We start from the raw sequence: 15,648 nt of genomic DNA, 5'->3' as shown, positions 1-15,648 counted from the left end.
AAAAAAATATCCTTTACCTTAAAAATAATTTTAGTTCTCGGAATATTATATATATATGAAAAGATAACAGTCTGAATAACAGTTGTTCAAGTACATCTGATATATTATAAAAAGTTTCTGAAACACATAATTTGATCTGATATATCTTTATTTAAAATAAAGTCATTACTAGTTATTTTATAAAGATATTTTTTTAAATTTTCATAAAGTAAGATACACTTGTTACCGTCATCCATTAATTTAAAAACAATAGGAAATCCTATAGACCTATTTGTTATAACATTTGATGAAAATTTTAACCAATATTTTACTATTATATTACTCATGTAATTTTTTGTAAATATTCTTGCGTTGAACAAATCTGTGGTATAACATGAATATATGAGATTTAAATCTTCTCTGACAAGATATTTTTGACATAATTTACCTATTGCTATCCTTTCTTCGTTGTAGTTAGCAAATTTCGAAAATGGAGAAATATTTTTTTCTATTTTACTTAAGATATCAAGTTTATCAGTATATATATTTTTATAATTGTCGTCTTTTTTATAATTATCATTTTTTTTTGTAGCTATCTTTATTATTTACATGTTGTTCGTTATTATTTTCCATTTATTTAGAATTTTTAATCCACTTACTAAAAATCATACTACCAAAAATAAAATCCTCCAAATATGATAAATCTTTTTTTTCTAAATTTTTATTATTACATCTTATTTTTTTTACTGTACATCCAAATAAAAAATACTTTTTTAGATTATTAAATAATACACTGTCTATCTTCATTAATTTCTCTTCAGTTATAAACACTATCATAGAATGTACAAAAAAATGTACATCATAAATCCAATGATCATTGTTTGCAAATTTACTATGTTCTATCTTAGTATTATTATATGAGTCAAAATTGGAAAAATCAAAATCATTCGATTTAAAAATATATCTCTCACACACACACACACACACACACACACACACACACACACACACACACACACACACACACACACACACACACACACAAAATTCTATAGACATTCTTTTATTTTACTTATAATCTATAATCAAAGGATATTCCTTATTAAATACTAATATGTTATTCATTTTCAAATCATTATGCACGAAAAATTTAAAGCATTTATTAACATTTAACACAAACAACAAAACTTGTAACGTCAACATTCTCAAATAATCTACATCTCTTTCGTATGCTTTTGATCCAAAAGATGATATATCTCCACAATTATCTAGTCTCAACCCATCTGAAGTTTCCAAAGCTAATCTTTCTATCAATACATTGGATTTTAAAATGTTGTCTTTCAACGGTTTTTTAAAATTAACTCTATTATTATCCAAAAATTTCATTAAATTATTATAGTTATTTAATAAAACTATATTAATATGATCATTAACATATTTTTTATATAAATTACTAAATACAATATAAAACTTACTGTTGTTCTTATATTTGTTATATATATTTGATATAGAGTTGAAATCAGATATCTGCTTTTCTAATGACACAGATTGTAGCTTTGACAATTCCAAATCTTTCTCGAGTACATTCTTGCACGTTATAATCAAGAAAGAATATATAGATATTACAAGTTTTAAATTTTTACAAACTAGACCTTTTATAAGCAACTCTGGAATAGATATAAACTCGTTGTACTTACCAAGATTATTTTTTATTAATCTTTCTTTAATAGTTATAGGTATATCATACTCGTGTGTATAACTAACCTCGTTATATTCAAATATCAACTTAATACAATAATTATTATCACATCTTAAAACTATTCCATAACCACCAGAATTTATTAAATAAAGATAATTATTTAAATTGTAATAGTGCTTTATTCTTTCGTACTTATCAAAGTAAAAATCACTAAATTTATCACTGAATAAATTAGATACAGACTTATTTACATATATATCGTCAATAATTTTATTAATTATTGTAGTGATCTTCATTTTTATATCACTAAAGTTATTTTTGTTACATAATACATTGTAAATTTTATTTTCGTAATATTTTTTAATATCCATATTAAAAATTATTTAACTATTTAAATATTTATACTGTAAATAATTACAATGCCTGATTTTAACTTTACAAGAGATGAGTTTGATTTCAACGAAATGATTAAAAAAATAGATGAGATAGGATGTTTTAATTCAGTTATAATAGGAGGATCTGGTTCAGGAAAAACAGTACTGTCCAACAATATGCTGGAAAAATTTAAAGATGTATTTCACTATGTCTTTCTTTTCATAAATAACGAAAATAACGCAAAAAATTATAGTCCTTATGTACCTTTAAACCATATATTTACTAGACAACAATTAGAACAAAAATCAAAATCTAAAAACTTAATTGAGGAAAAAGCAAATGAAATCGGAGAATTTATTAGAGACAAATGTAATAAATCAAAAATTTTAATATTATCGGATGATTTGGGAAAAAGAAATAAAGACTATTACGGAGGACTCTTGCAAAATTGCAGACACTTAGGTATAAGTAATATAATTTTACTTCATGAAACAAATCACTTATTTGATTGTTCATCCGTTCATTATGTTTTTCTAACAGATATCAACGTTATAACTGAATCATTTAAAAGAAAATATGATTCAAAAAATTTAAACTCAATTGTAAGTGATATTCTGTCTAAAGAGAGATATGCTGTCATATCTTATGATAAAAGTATATATTATATAGAAAGAAACGGATTATCAACAATAATAAATACACCATTTTGCTATTACACAGATTCTCATTTAAAAAGAAAATTAAGACATTATGTCAAGAGATATTTAAAAGAATTTGAAGAAATTAATAATAAAGAATAAAATAATTTGTAATAAATGGAGTCGGATAAAGCAACAATTAAAATATGTTATAACAACAAATGTTATAACGTGGTAGAAATCTACTTCGATAGATTGTACTCGTTTTTTGGAGACGTAATGAGTAAGTCTTTAGAAATGAGAAATGTTCATCCATCAACAAACGGATGGCTTGATCCTAGCAATACAACAGATCATGGTCCAAATGTTGGCCTCATAAAATCCTTGAATGTCGGAGTAAGTGTAACGCATTATACAAGAAGTTTGCATGAAAAAATTTTTAACGAATTAGAGAAGTTTATTAAAGACGATACAAAAAAACATACTGATATTGAAAATGGAGTTATTGTCTCTATTGTTGATCACTCTGAATTTTATATAAATTCTATATGTAAGACATATGTTAAGACGTTTGTTAAGAAATTAAGAAAATTAAAGAGAGAAAATTGTTTCTCGTCTTACGATTTTGGAATCAGTGTTATACCAATGCACAAAAGAGACAAAGTTACCTTGTTGTTTTATCCTGTAGATGATATGTATTTACAGATAAGAATTACATTAGGAATAGAGAGGTTGGTACGACCTGTTATGGTAGTAGAAAAAGGATCCATAGTGTGCCAAGAATATTACAATGATATTATGAACGACAAAGAAGTGCTTAATGACTTTTACTTATTCATGCAGAAATATCCGCATGTTGTAGAATTTATTGACGTCGAACAAAGTTTGTATTCAAATATATGTCCAAGCGTAGAAAAGTTTTATTCTATGAACAATAACGATAAATTAAAAATAAATTATATAGATTTATCGTCATTATCAAAAGTAAGTCATTTAACATCTTATCTAACCGATATAGGGAGAATGGCAGGAGCAAGAGTTACATTGGGAGACGCTCAACAGAAGCATACGTTATCAGGAATGTCTAGAGACAACTTCAATAAATTTGATAATACATTGAATTTATCTCTTCCGTTTGAAATTCCGTGTATAACCAACGATACTTTGCAGCTTTCAAATTTAATCCACAGAGGATTTGGAGTTCATCTAATGGTAGCTGTTATGTCATGGAAAGCTATGAATTTGGAAGATTCTATCATATTAAGCTCGAGTTGTTACAAATCGGGAAAATTAAGCGTGATTTCAACCACAAAGTATAGATCAGAAGTCCCTGTTCTAGGTTTAAATTCCCCTCTTCCTTCAAGATTGATTCATTCTCACAAGAAACTTGAAGCAACCGGGCTCCCTAGGATTGGAACTATACTTGAGAAAGATGATGCTATGCACAAACATATAGATTGTAGATTTAAAAGTGCTGAAAATTTCAACATCAAGTCAAATATATCGTTTGATGTGTCAGATGGATTATCTACAAATTATCCTGTTAGAGTAGAACGAATAAGGAAAGAAGGAAACAGTAATATAGTTATAAAATATCTCTTGAGTAGTTTCAGATATAAAGAGATAGGAGATAAAATGACAAACCAGGCAGCCCAAAAAGGTACTATAGGATGTATTATTGATAACGATATGTTGCCTCATACTATTAATGGGGTAACTCCGGATATAATTATAAACAGCGTTTCTATTATATCTAGGAAAACATTTAATTTCTACAATCAGATAAAACTTACCAGTAGTTATTCTTCGAATCCTTTCGGAGACAACGAGGGAAGTATTAAACTTATAAATTATCAACCTTTGACAAATACAGGATTAGATTCTTATCATTCTCAAATAATAAATAGATACAAGAGATATAATGATAATCTTACAGACGAGGAGTATGATGAAAAGGCATCTTGTTTGGTTGATCTATACAATCCTTATACACACGAATTGATAAAATGTGATGGTGGAAATAAACATTTTATGGGTATGGAGTATTACCTATTACTCACTCAGATGGCTATTGAGAAAATAACAGTGAGAAACAGAGGAAAGAAGACAAAATTACTTCAAGCACCTAGTGGAAAAAAAAGACAAGGAGGAATAAGATTCGGAGAAATGGAGGGAGACGGAATTGCGTGCCATGGAGCTTCAGATGTATTACTCTCTTTACTATCAGATTCAGTGGAAGACAGAATTGAATCGTTTATATGTACTAGATGCGGAGATTTCGCAACTCATGAGAGTAATCCTGACTATTCTAGATGGAAGTGTACCAGATGTGAAAATTTGGGTTACTCTCCAGAATTGAATAAGTTTAATTTTACATATGCATGTAAAGTATTCTTACAATCTTTAAATTGCAAGGGAAAAATTATAATACCAAAAATTGTGAAAGAGAAAATATTGTATCCCGATTTTTTATAGTTTAAATAAAATATGAAATATAAATTATTAAATTGAACTGTTTTTAGTATGGAAGTTAATAAACATTTGCTAAATAATTTAATTGATATTTTATTAATAAAAACTAAAATTATAAAGGGATATAATGTGAGATAAACTGAGTACTATTATGTACAATAAAGATACTATTACGGATATGACTTATGAAAAAGAGAAATTGAACACGTGTTATAAAATAATTACACGTTGTAAAGATTTTGAATATATATATTATGTATTTATAGATAAAGTTACAGGCTTAAATAATTTAGAATTTGGAAAAAACGTATATCCAGAACCTATTATATTAACATCTAAGGCAAATTTGTCAAAGAAAGATACAAAAACACACGAGTTAAATATATTTTATGAGAGAGAACTTTCGTTTAATTACATATCAAATATAGGAAATAATACGTTTATATTAATGGATAAGCAAAAAATGGAAGGAATAGTAAATTCACTAAAAAAATCAGTAAAAACGGTATTTAAAAAAGATATTGACGATGATAAAGAGATTAAAATATTTTATACTAAAGAGAGATATAATGATATATTTGGTGTTATATACAAATCAAGTAACGGATCTATAGGAACTAATTTTACTAGAAGATTTTATAAAAATATTCGCATTTAAATAGAATTATGAAGGAATATACTTCAGAATCAGACGATAGTATTTTAATTGAAGATATTAAGATAAGCAACATATTAAAGAAAAAAAATGATAGAAAAAAAAGAATATTTTATATCACAATTCTTTTTCTGTAGATTCTGTTGACGACACATCAGATTCGGAATGTCTACAGGGAGGTTATAAATTTGATATAGTAAAGACTTTTATTAATAAAATAAAGAAAAATCCTACGTTTAAGAAAAATTTTAAAAACTATAAGTTTGAAAGTATTAAACCTAGTGGCAAGGATATTGTAATGGCAGCTATTATCGACAGTAATTTAGTCAAAGCTAAATTGTCTCAGGAACAGTTAACTGAAAAGCATATCTCTGAATATATATTTAACGGGGATTATATCCCATTGATTTTTGGAAATACAGACAATAAAAATATAATATATCTCAAACAAATCAATACAAAAGGAAAAAAAAGAATTGTGAGAAGTAAAACGACTGTATTCAGTGAAAAAAATAGACCCATTGTTATATTCTTTAAAGTTAATTCTAACTTGAAATTTTTTAAGCCTGTAAAAAAAGAGAAAAATGACGATAAGATCGAATCTATTGATAGTACTACAGCAGTAATGGAATATATTATAGGAAGAAATTTCATGTTGATACCAAATCCGAAGAAAAATCTAAAAATAAAATCAATCAATAATATAGTATATAAAAATGATAATTTTGAATTAAAACAGTTTAAAGACGAAAGTTATCAATTTGAAAAGATGATAATAGAAGAATTTGAAAATATCTTAGGAATGATTGTAAAACAATGTACTAAATTTCAATAGATTTTAATATATTTTTATTTTAAATATTTTAATATTTCTTTAGCTTTTTTGTTTATATTTCTTGATATTGTTAGGTCTTCATTTGAGTCTGGAAAAAAATAGATAAACATGTTATCTTCGTATTTACTTGATAATAAACATCCTACTATATTTTTATAGTTATCATCTACAAAATATAAAAGAACATTATTAGTTATTTTATTAAAATCTTCATTAATGATTTCTTGAATTACGTTTATTTTAGGACATCCATAGTCTACAGAAATTATAGGACCTATTCTATTATATGTATCTGTTCTTCTACATTTATAATCTGATTTTAAATATTCCATTATTTTTAATTCTGTAGCTTCTCCTTGAACATCGTATGGATTCTGTCTGTATGTCAATATATATAATGCAAGGCACGAATCATTTATATAAAAAGCTTTAAATGTTTCAATTATATCAAATTTTTCTCTTTGATTTCGAAATTCAAACTTATAATTATTTAGTGAACTTGTACTTATAACAGTATCGTCCCAATCTAGAAAAATTACATGTCTATAATTTTTATTAATATGCTCATTTAATATTTCTCCTATATTCTTATGACTATCAATTATCCTTAATGTCATATTTATTTAAGTATATTATTTTCTGATATTTCACTTATCTTTGGAACTATCTTGTCAATTTTAATATATTATTGTAATTTTTTTAATGAATTGTAATTGTTTCTAATATAATCTACATTATTTGAATTTGGTATATTTTTAAGTAACAAGTCTATTAGTTTATTCAGTTCTTTCATTTAATAAAAATAAAATATACCTATATTCTAAGAAATCATTTTTTTGCAGTTATCACATTTACATTATCACAATATTATATATATATATATTAAAATAATATATTAAAATTATATTATATTTTTTTATAATATAACCATATTATAATTTTTTGATTTCAAAAATGTTATTGAATAATTCTCGTATGGTTATATATCTTCTGTTTAGTAATATGTCTTCTTTTTTAACTATATTTTTTAAAATTATATAATTATCATTATAATACATGATATTTCCGTAAAGTGTATCGGATTCGAAATCGTTAAGTTGCGATAAAACATATTCTATATAATGTTTTATTGTTTCTTTATTTGCATTATAATCATTAAATGCCATTTGTCTTAAATATGTATATTTGTCAAAATTTCTTGTCAAAAGTATTGATTTAAAACGGTTTTCGTCATTTAATATTTCTCTAATAAATTTTAAATCATTAATTTTTGAATTCATTTTGATATCAATTTTATAATTATAAAATTTCATTTATAAATTAAATAGTAATTCTGACATCATACTATAACATATATGATTTTTATTATTATAAAGACCATTATTTCCGCATGATATATACCTATCAGATTTTGATGGATTGTGTTTTTCACAATCTAAAATATCATTGTCTCTTTTAATAAATTCTATATCTAAATGTCTTAAGTTTTTACTAACGATAAACCATGCTCCATATTTACAATTGATTGTAGTTAATCCAGCCTCTTCAGCTTTTTTAAATATTAAGTTATTAACTTTCTGTCTACTTAATATGTGTGACAATAGTAAATTAAAAATTATTATGAAAAAAAATACTGTAAAGTATAAAGAAAGCATTTATATGTTCAAATATTAATAAATATGGAATCCGCGTGTTTACCGATATTTAATGAGATTAAAGAACAAAAATCTAATGGCTTAATGTCGTTTGTTGATGTACTTAAAATCCAATGTGACAAACTTGTTAATAGAATGTTTGTAACAACTTACAACAATAATATATCTATACCATCATTAAATCAAAATTTTATCTTTCATGATCATAATTTACATATATCTCCTTTTGATATAATTAAAGAACTTTCTAATATTTCGATATTGTATTTATTTTCTGATTATATGATTGATATTTTAGAGAGAAAAATAGGATATGGTATATATTATAGTATAAAACTACAAAATAGAGCTTATTTTGAAAATATTAGAGTTACAATACATAAAAGCAAAAAAATAAATAATATATACAATATTAAATAAAACTCTGCTTCCAATTATTCTGGAATAATACCCCAATAAATAATTTTTAAAAATGTCAGAATTAGTTTTACCTCAAAAAAAAAAAAAAAATAATATACAATTAATTTTCATGAACAAAAAAATCCAATGAAAACTTTCATTAAAATTATAAATGAAAAAATTTTTGATAATTTTTTTTTATTTAAATACATAAATATTAACCCTAAAATTCATATTCCAAAAATATTTATGTGTTTGAATAAAAAGAAATTATCAAAGATATTTTTATTTATAATTTTAATGAAAGTTTTTATTGGATTTTTTTGTTCATTAAAATTAATTGTATTTTATTTTTTTTTTTGAGGTAAAACTGATTCTGACATTTTTAAAAATTATTTATTGGGGTATTATTCCAGAATAATTGGAAGCAGAGTTTTATTTAATATTATATATATTATTTATTTTTTTGCTTTTATTGATTTATTTTTTTTGATTATTTTATAGATTTAAATCTTTTATATAAATTCAATTATATATTATATAAATAATTATTTAATAAGAATTTTTAAATATTTAATTATTCATATAATATAATATATTATAATATATTATAATATATTATAATATATTATAATATATTATTAAATATTATTAAATTTAAATTAAAATATTAAAATATAAAAAAAAAAAAAAAAAAAATTAAAAAAAAAATTAATAAAAGCAAAAAAATAAATAATATATATAATATTAAATAAAACTCTGCTTCCAATTATTCTAAAATAATACCCCAATAAATAATTTTTAAAAATGTCAGAATCAGTTTTACCTCAAAAAAAAAAATAAAATACAATTAATTTTAATGAACAAAAAAATCCAATAAAAACTTTCATTAAAATTATAAATTAAAATATCTTTGATGAATTCCTTTTTATTCAAACACATAAATATTTTTGGAATATGAATTTTAGGGTTAATATTTATGTATTTAAATAAAAAAAAATTATCAAAAATTTTTTCATTTATAATTTTAATTAAAGTTTTTATTGGATTTTTTTGTTCATGAAAATTAATTGTATTTTATTTTTTTTTTTTTAGGTAAAACTGATTCCAACATTTTTAAAAATTATTTATTGGGGTATTATTCCATAATAATTGGAAGCAGAGTTTTATTTAATATTATACAGGGTGTCTGGCAATAATCGCCCCACCGGTCATATACAGGTAGAGGAGGTCAAATCGAGTAGAAAAGTCCTTTACCATTTTTTAATTTTCATAATAAGTACTGAGTAATTAATGAAAAAAGATCGGCGAATCCGCGCGAGTAAAGCGCGCGCGGTGAGAAGGACATCCTACTGCTACGCGATCACTAGGCGCGCGATGAAGCGTTGGGAGGAGCGCTCTACAAATGACAATGGCAACATACGAGCGGCGCGTACACTGCAAATCCAAGTGTGTAAAAAATACACACTTAAAGTGTGTAAAATCATGTAGTCACTTATTACGCATTTGTACGCGTGTTATTTTTTTACACGTTTTATCTGTGTAATTTTACACAGTTAAATGCGTATTTTTCACACGCTTACACATTAAATTATATATTTAAAATGTGTAATTTTTTGATATTAGAAATAGGTCACTTATTGTCGTTATAATTTATAAAAACATAATAATTTTTTATAAATTATAACGACAATAAGTGTATTCCTAATATCAAAAAATTACACATTTTAAATATATAACTTAATGTGTTAATTGATTAATTATTTATTATTAATTTTGTAAATTAATAACCGTTATTAATTTTTATAAATTATTTATTTAATATCTTTTTATTATATATATATAAAATAATGTCTTTTATATGTTATATGTATGTGAAATTAAAATATATAAAGAACATCTGAAAACAAATTCTTTCACATAATATAGAAAAAAAGAAAACAAAAAAAAAACAATACTGTTTGTTATGATCTTATCGTACACACAAGAATGACTTAGATTTTTTATTGTAGTCTTTGGTAAAAAAATTAATGGTAAATGAAGAATAAGTAATAATATATATAATATGGTAACTCATAAGTTAAGAGGTATTTTGTGAGTTATCTATAGTGCCTAAATCTTTTAAAATATTATCGCGAGAACGAATAAACTTTTGAATAGTAGTAGTAGTAGTTGGCAGCGGAGACTTCAAAAGCTCATAACTTATAAAATTTAAAACATTTACATAAGCTGCCGGAAATTTCCTGTTCCACACATAGTAAGAAGCAAACAATCCAGCGATGATTTTTTCTATTGTAGGTTGAGGAATTTGTATTTTTATTTCAGCATCTGCTATCAAGTAGGCAATTATAATATCTTGACCATCTGTGTACATAACTACACGAGGTGCATCGCCTTCATTTGTAGTTAAATTATTTATATCTCCCAATACCTGAGAACAAATTTGTTTAAAGTTAAATATTTTATTAAATAATTATTTTTCATAAAAAAAGCATATAACAGTAATCAATACTATATATAATCAATACTAACGTCTTTTACAGTAAATAAAGCAGGAAAGTTTTTGTTTCTCTTTGTGAAATCAGCACATAAATTTTGCATGATAAAGACTTTATTATTATTAGTTTGGTTTGGTTTTTTTATTAAGTAATATTTCGTCAATTTCTCAATCATTTTTTCAATTTCGTCAAACAGCGCTTTTTCTGTAATATTTTTTAACTCTAAAAATTCCAAAAGTATCTGTACACAATAATAGAAAAAAGTATATAAATAAATAATATTCAATTAAGAATTTGATAAATAAATATATGTTATACAAAACATACCAGCTCATAATTGTTTAATTGAGGATACTTATGCACAATGTCAACTATTCGTTTCGCTTCATCAATCCATGGCCTTCGATGAGATATTGTTATCTTGAGGAGATGCTTCATGTGAGAAATGTTTTTGTTTCTCAACACATTTTTTCTCTAGTTCTTTTAAAGCATTTTGTATATCTGTGTTGGTAACATAATCGGTCGCTCTATAAAAAAAATTTTTTTAATTATATTATGTATGATTTTTTGTCTCAAATTTATTAATGTAAAAGATGTAATTATTTTCTAACCAATCAACATTTTTAGCAATACTAGCTTGAACAATTACAAATGGAATTTCTCCCTCCTCATCTTTCTTTCTCTTTTGAGATTGTCGTTTTTCTAGCGCCCGATGATTCCTAATCCAAACACTTAATTGACTTTTGACTAGGGTCTATATAAAAGAAAAGATGGATATATTTAAAATACAGAAACAAAATATTTTAAAAATATAACAAAAAGAAGATTGCAAAAGTCATAATGGAAAAAATAAGTATATATATTACACAGCCACCACCGATATCTGCAAGTGCAGGATAAGCTGCAACAATACTTTGAGCAAAATTTTGATAATCCGACTTTGTCGGCCACTGATTTGTCACATAAGACAAATGTGCAGCCCAGAATGCTATAAAGTTCTTCTGAGCCTTTAATAATCCAATATTGTCCAATTTTTTTTGCAAATCTGATGTAATAGATGGTAAAATTATTGGATAACGAATGGAACCAGGTCCTGTCACTTGTGGCTTTACTGAATGTATCATGTTGTCTTCAGTTTTAGATCGTTTTGAACTGCTTGGACAATCGATTAGAAGCTTATCTACTTTTTCCTTTTCATTTTCTTCTTTTATATCCTAATTAAATTTTATACCAAATTTGAATTTATAAGCAAAAAGTAAATATATATAATCTGATTTTTATGATAAGATTTTATTACAACTTACCGAGTAGCAGGCTGATTGTTGAATATCTACTAGATTAGACGAACTATTACCATCATCAATAGGCTCTGTATATAATATTTTTACGATAGACTCATTATCTTTATGAACGGAAGAAAAAGAGTCTATTAATTCTGTTGTAGTGTTTGCACGCACTGGTATCAGTAGCACTGTAATCTCACTTTTGTCAGCAACTTCGTCGTTGTCTTCCAAATCACACAACTTGTTATCTCGATCTGGATCAGGTTTTTGTAAAATTATCATTTTTTGTTGCAGCATCATATTAAGGACATTGTCAGTTTTACTGGCTTCCTTCAGTTTGCGTCGGATAATCTCAATTTCTGATGTGTTTTCTTCAGGCATAAACTTAATGCATTTGCAACGGCCTTCAATTAAACAATATACTTTTTTTCCATTGTCAATCTAATCGATTTTTTCTTAAAATTTGCGAATAATGAATTTCCTCTGTGATATTTTTGTGATATTGAAATTTGTGATATTTTGTACAACGTACGATCCACACACGATTTACGCCCAGTCGAAACAATTGATGAAACAATCGAAGTCCGATGCCACAATCAACTGTTGCTAAACGGAATGGTTTTTTCGCGCACGCGCTTGGAACTCGTACATAATTATTAAAATTTAGCGAAAATTCTCGTATACAATACCAATTCTATATAAAGATGGAAAATTATGAGAATGGAAATACATTTCAGTGTGACATGTGTTTGTTCAAATGTATTTCGTATTATCGATTAATGCAACATTACATTCGCAATCATAAACAAGACCCATACTTCAGGATTACATGTGTTCAACCTGGTTGCGGTGCTACATTTAAGAAATGGAAATCTTTTCGCCAGCATTTATTTAGAAAACATCCTACTGCATCTCCCACTTTAAATGAGGTAACCCAGCAAATTGAAGATGAAAATCAGTTAAGTCATGCCAGTATAATACATGATGAATCATTTGAAGGTAAGAAATGTAACTTTGAAATCTCCATAATTTGATTAATTATTATTTATCATTATTTTTATATTAACATAATATCAAGAATAGCTTCTTCACATTAAATTAATAAATTATATACAAGATATTGAAAATGCTTACTCTTATTTCAATGATTGTTATTGTGATTACTATTATTATATCTTTAGCTTTGAGAATTATTAGAGATTTAAATATTTTAGTATCATTCTATATGTTTTTAATTTTTGTCACTTAGATGAAAGTCAAGAACCAACATTAGAAACAGCTACAGAACGTTTACAATGGCACGTCGCACATTTTCTTGTAAACATTCGAGAAAAATGTAAAATGTCTCATACGGCTATTGAGCACATCATGGATACAATAACTCATTTATTGGACATGTATTCAGCGATTATAGTAGTTGGTTATAATTATTATCTTGAATGATCTATTTCTTTTATATATTTCTAGATAAAACTCAATATTTATATCATTTTTTCAGCAAGAAATTCAAAACACAATGGATTCTGATACAAATTTAGTGAATTTTCAAGATATTAAGAAGATATATACTGAGAAACATCCACCATCCTCACTATTTTCATCTGTCCAATCGAAAAAAGCTCTAGATAAAATATTAATACAAAAATTTAATATGGTATCAGCAGAAAAATATATACTTGATACAAAGCTTGTTTGGAAAAAGAAGAAACGTTCCATTGGAAAAGTAACAGAGATTTGTGAAACTACTTGTGATGCTTACATCGTGCCTTTTTTCAAAAATTTGAAAAATTTGTTGGAAAACGATGAAATCAGATCAAATATCGAGAATCCAAAGCCACATAAATCGGGAATCTATCGGACAGTATTGGATGGAAGTTACTATCGAGAGAATGACTTTTTTCGCAATCATAATAATGCGTTAGCTATAATTTTTTATTATGATGATCTCGGTATTGCCAATCCTTTGGGTGCAGCCTCAAAGAGTCAAAAATTGTCAGTATTTTACTGGACATTAGGGAACATATATCCTGAATTTAGATCGTCAAAGAATGCCATTCAATTATATGCGATTTTAAAAACAGAATATTTGAAAAAACCAGGAGCTTTGAAGAAGGTTTTAGAGCCATTTATAAAAGACATTGTAAAATTAGAAAATGAGGGTATTACTATAAACGTTGGAACAGAAACAAAGAATTTTAAAGGCTCATTATTATTTTGCGCAGGAGATACTCCTGCTGCTGCATTACTAGGTGGCTTTAAAGAATCGGTTTCAGCTTATCGGTTTTGTCGTTCCTGTTTGACGACATCTGAAGAGTATAAAAATCATTTTCGTAATGATAGTTTTATGATTCGTAATAAAACAATTCACAACAATCATATCGAAATTGTAACTGACTGTACATTAACAAAGGCAGCGAAAAAATTTTGGCAAAAAACATATGGAGTGATGAATAAGAGTCCTCTGTTGCAAAGTCCTAATGTAGATGTGACACTATGTCTGCCTCAAGATTGTATGCATATTCTCATCGAAGGCCCTGTAGAAATTGCCATTCGTCGTTTATTAAAGTATTGCATTTTTGAACTGCAGTTGTTTACACTTGAACAATTCAATAAACGTATTATTCATTTTGATTATGGTCATTTTAAGAAAGATAAACCTGCTCTAATTCTTCGTGATCATCTTGTTGATGGTAGCTTACGACAAAGTGCAGCACAAATATTCACTCTAGCACACATGTTGCCTTTGTTAATTGCAAATTGGATACAATGTGAAAATCCACATCTCATTGAGCACATAAATTGTTATATTATGCTATTGCAAATCATGAATGTTTGTCTTGCTTATGAGATACACGAAGAATCAATTGAATTATTGAGTCGAATGATTGAAGTATACATTACACGATTTATTAATTTATATCCAGATTCCATTGTACCAAAGTTTCACTTTTTAATTCATGTTCCAAGATACATCAAATTGTTTGGACCACCAAGCAACAGTGGTGCTTTAGATTTGAAGCATGTCATGCATATTTTAAATCACTTGTGCCGATTGTGCGTAATTTCAAAAATATGGCTCTTACAATGTCATACAGACATCAGTCACGCCTATGTTCCATGTTAGCTTCATATCCTGGTACCGATTCAAAAAAATTTCTCT

At 25.8% G+C, this 15,648-nt stretch overlaps 2 protein-coding genes across 2 annotated transcripts; both read left to right on the top strand.

The window, feature by feature from the left end:
• The first annotated feature begins 2,970 nt into the window (after nt 1–2,970).
• LOC136997888 (uncharacterized) lies at nt 2,971–5,171 on the top strand. Its single transcript, XM_067349287.1, has 4 exons — nt 2,971–3,087; nt 3,397–3,574; nt 3,710–5,074; nt 5,167–5,171. Exons 1-4 carry the CDS (start codon nt 2,971–2,973, stop codon nt 5,169–5,171), a joined length of 1,665 nt encoding a protein of 554 aa, XP_067205388.1.
• An 8,833-nt stretch (nt 5,172–14,004) lies between these two features.
• Nucleotides 14,005–15,612, top strand: LOC136997887 (uncharacterized). Its single transcript, XM_067349286.1, has one exon. The coding sequence runs from the start codon at nt 14,005–14,007 to the stop codon at nt 15,610–15,612; it is 1,608 nt and encodes a 535-aa protein (XP_067205387.1).
• The last annotated feature ends 36 nt before the right edge of the window (nt 15,613–15,648 follow it).

Source organism: Linepithema humile, chromosome 2, assembly GCF_040581485.1.
Source record: "Linepithema humile isolate Giens D197 chromosome 2, Lhum_UNIL_v1.0, whole genome shotgun sequence".
NCBI classification, from domain to species: Eukaryota; Metazoa; Arthropoda; class Insecta; order Hymenoptera; family Formicidae; genus Linepithema; species Linepithema humile.
The sequence above is the reverse complement of the archived record's forward strand: the minus strand, read 5'-3'. Positions and strand labels throughout refer to the sequence as shown.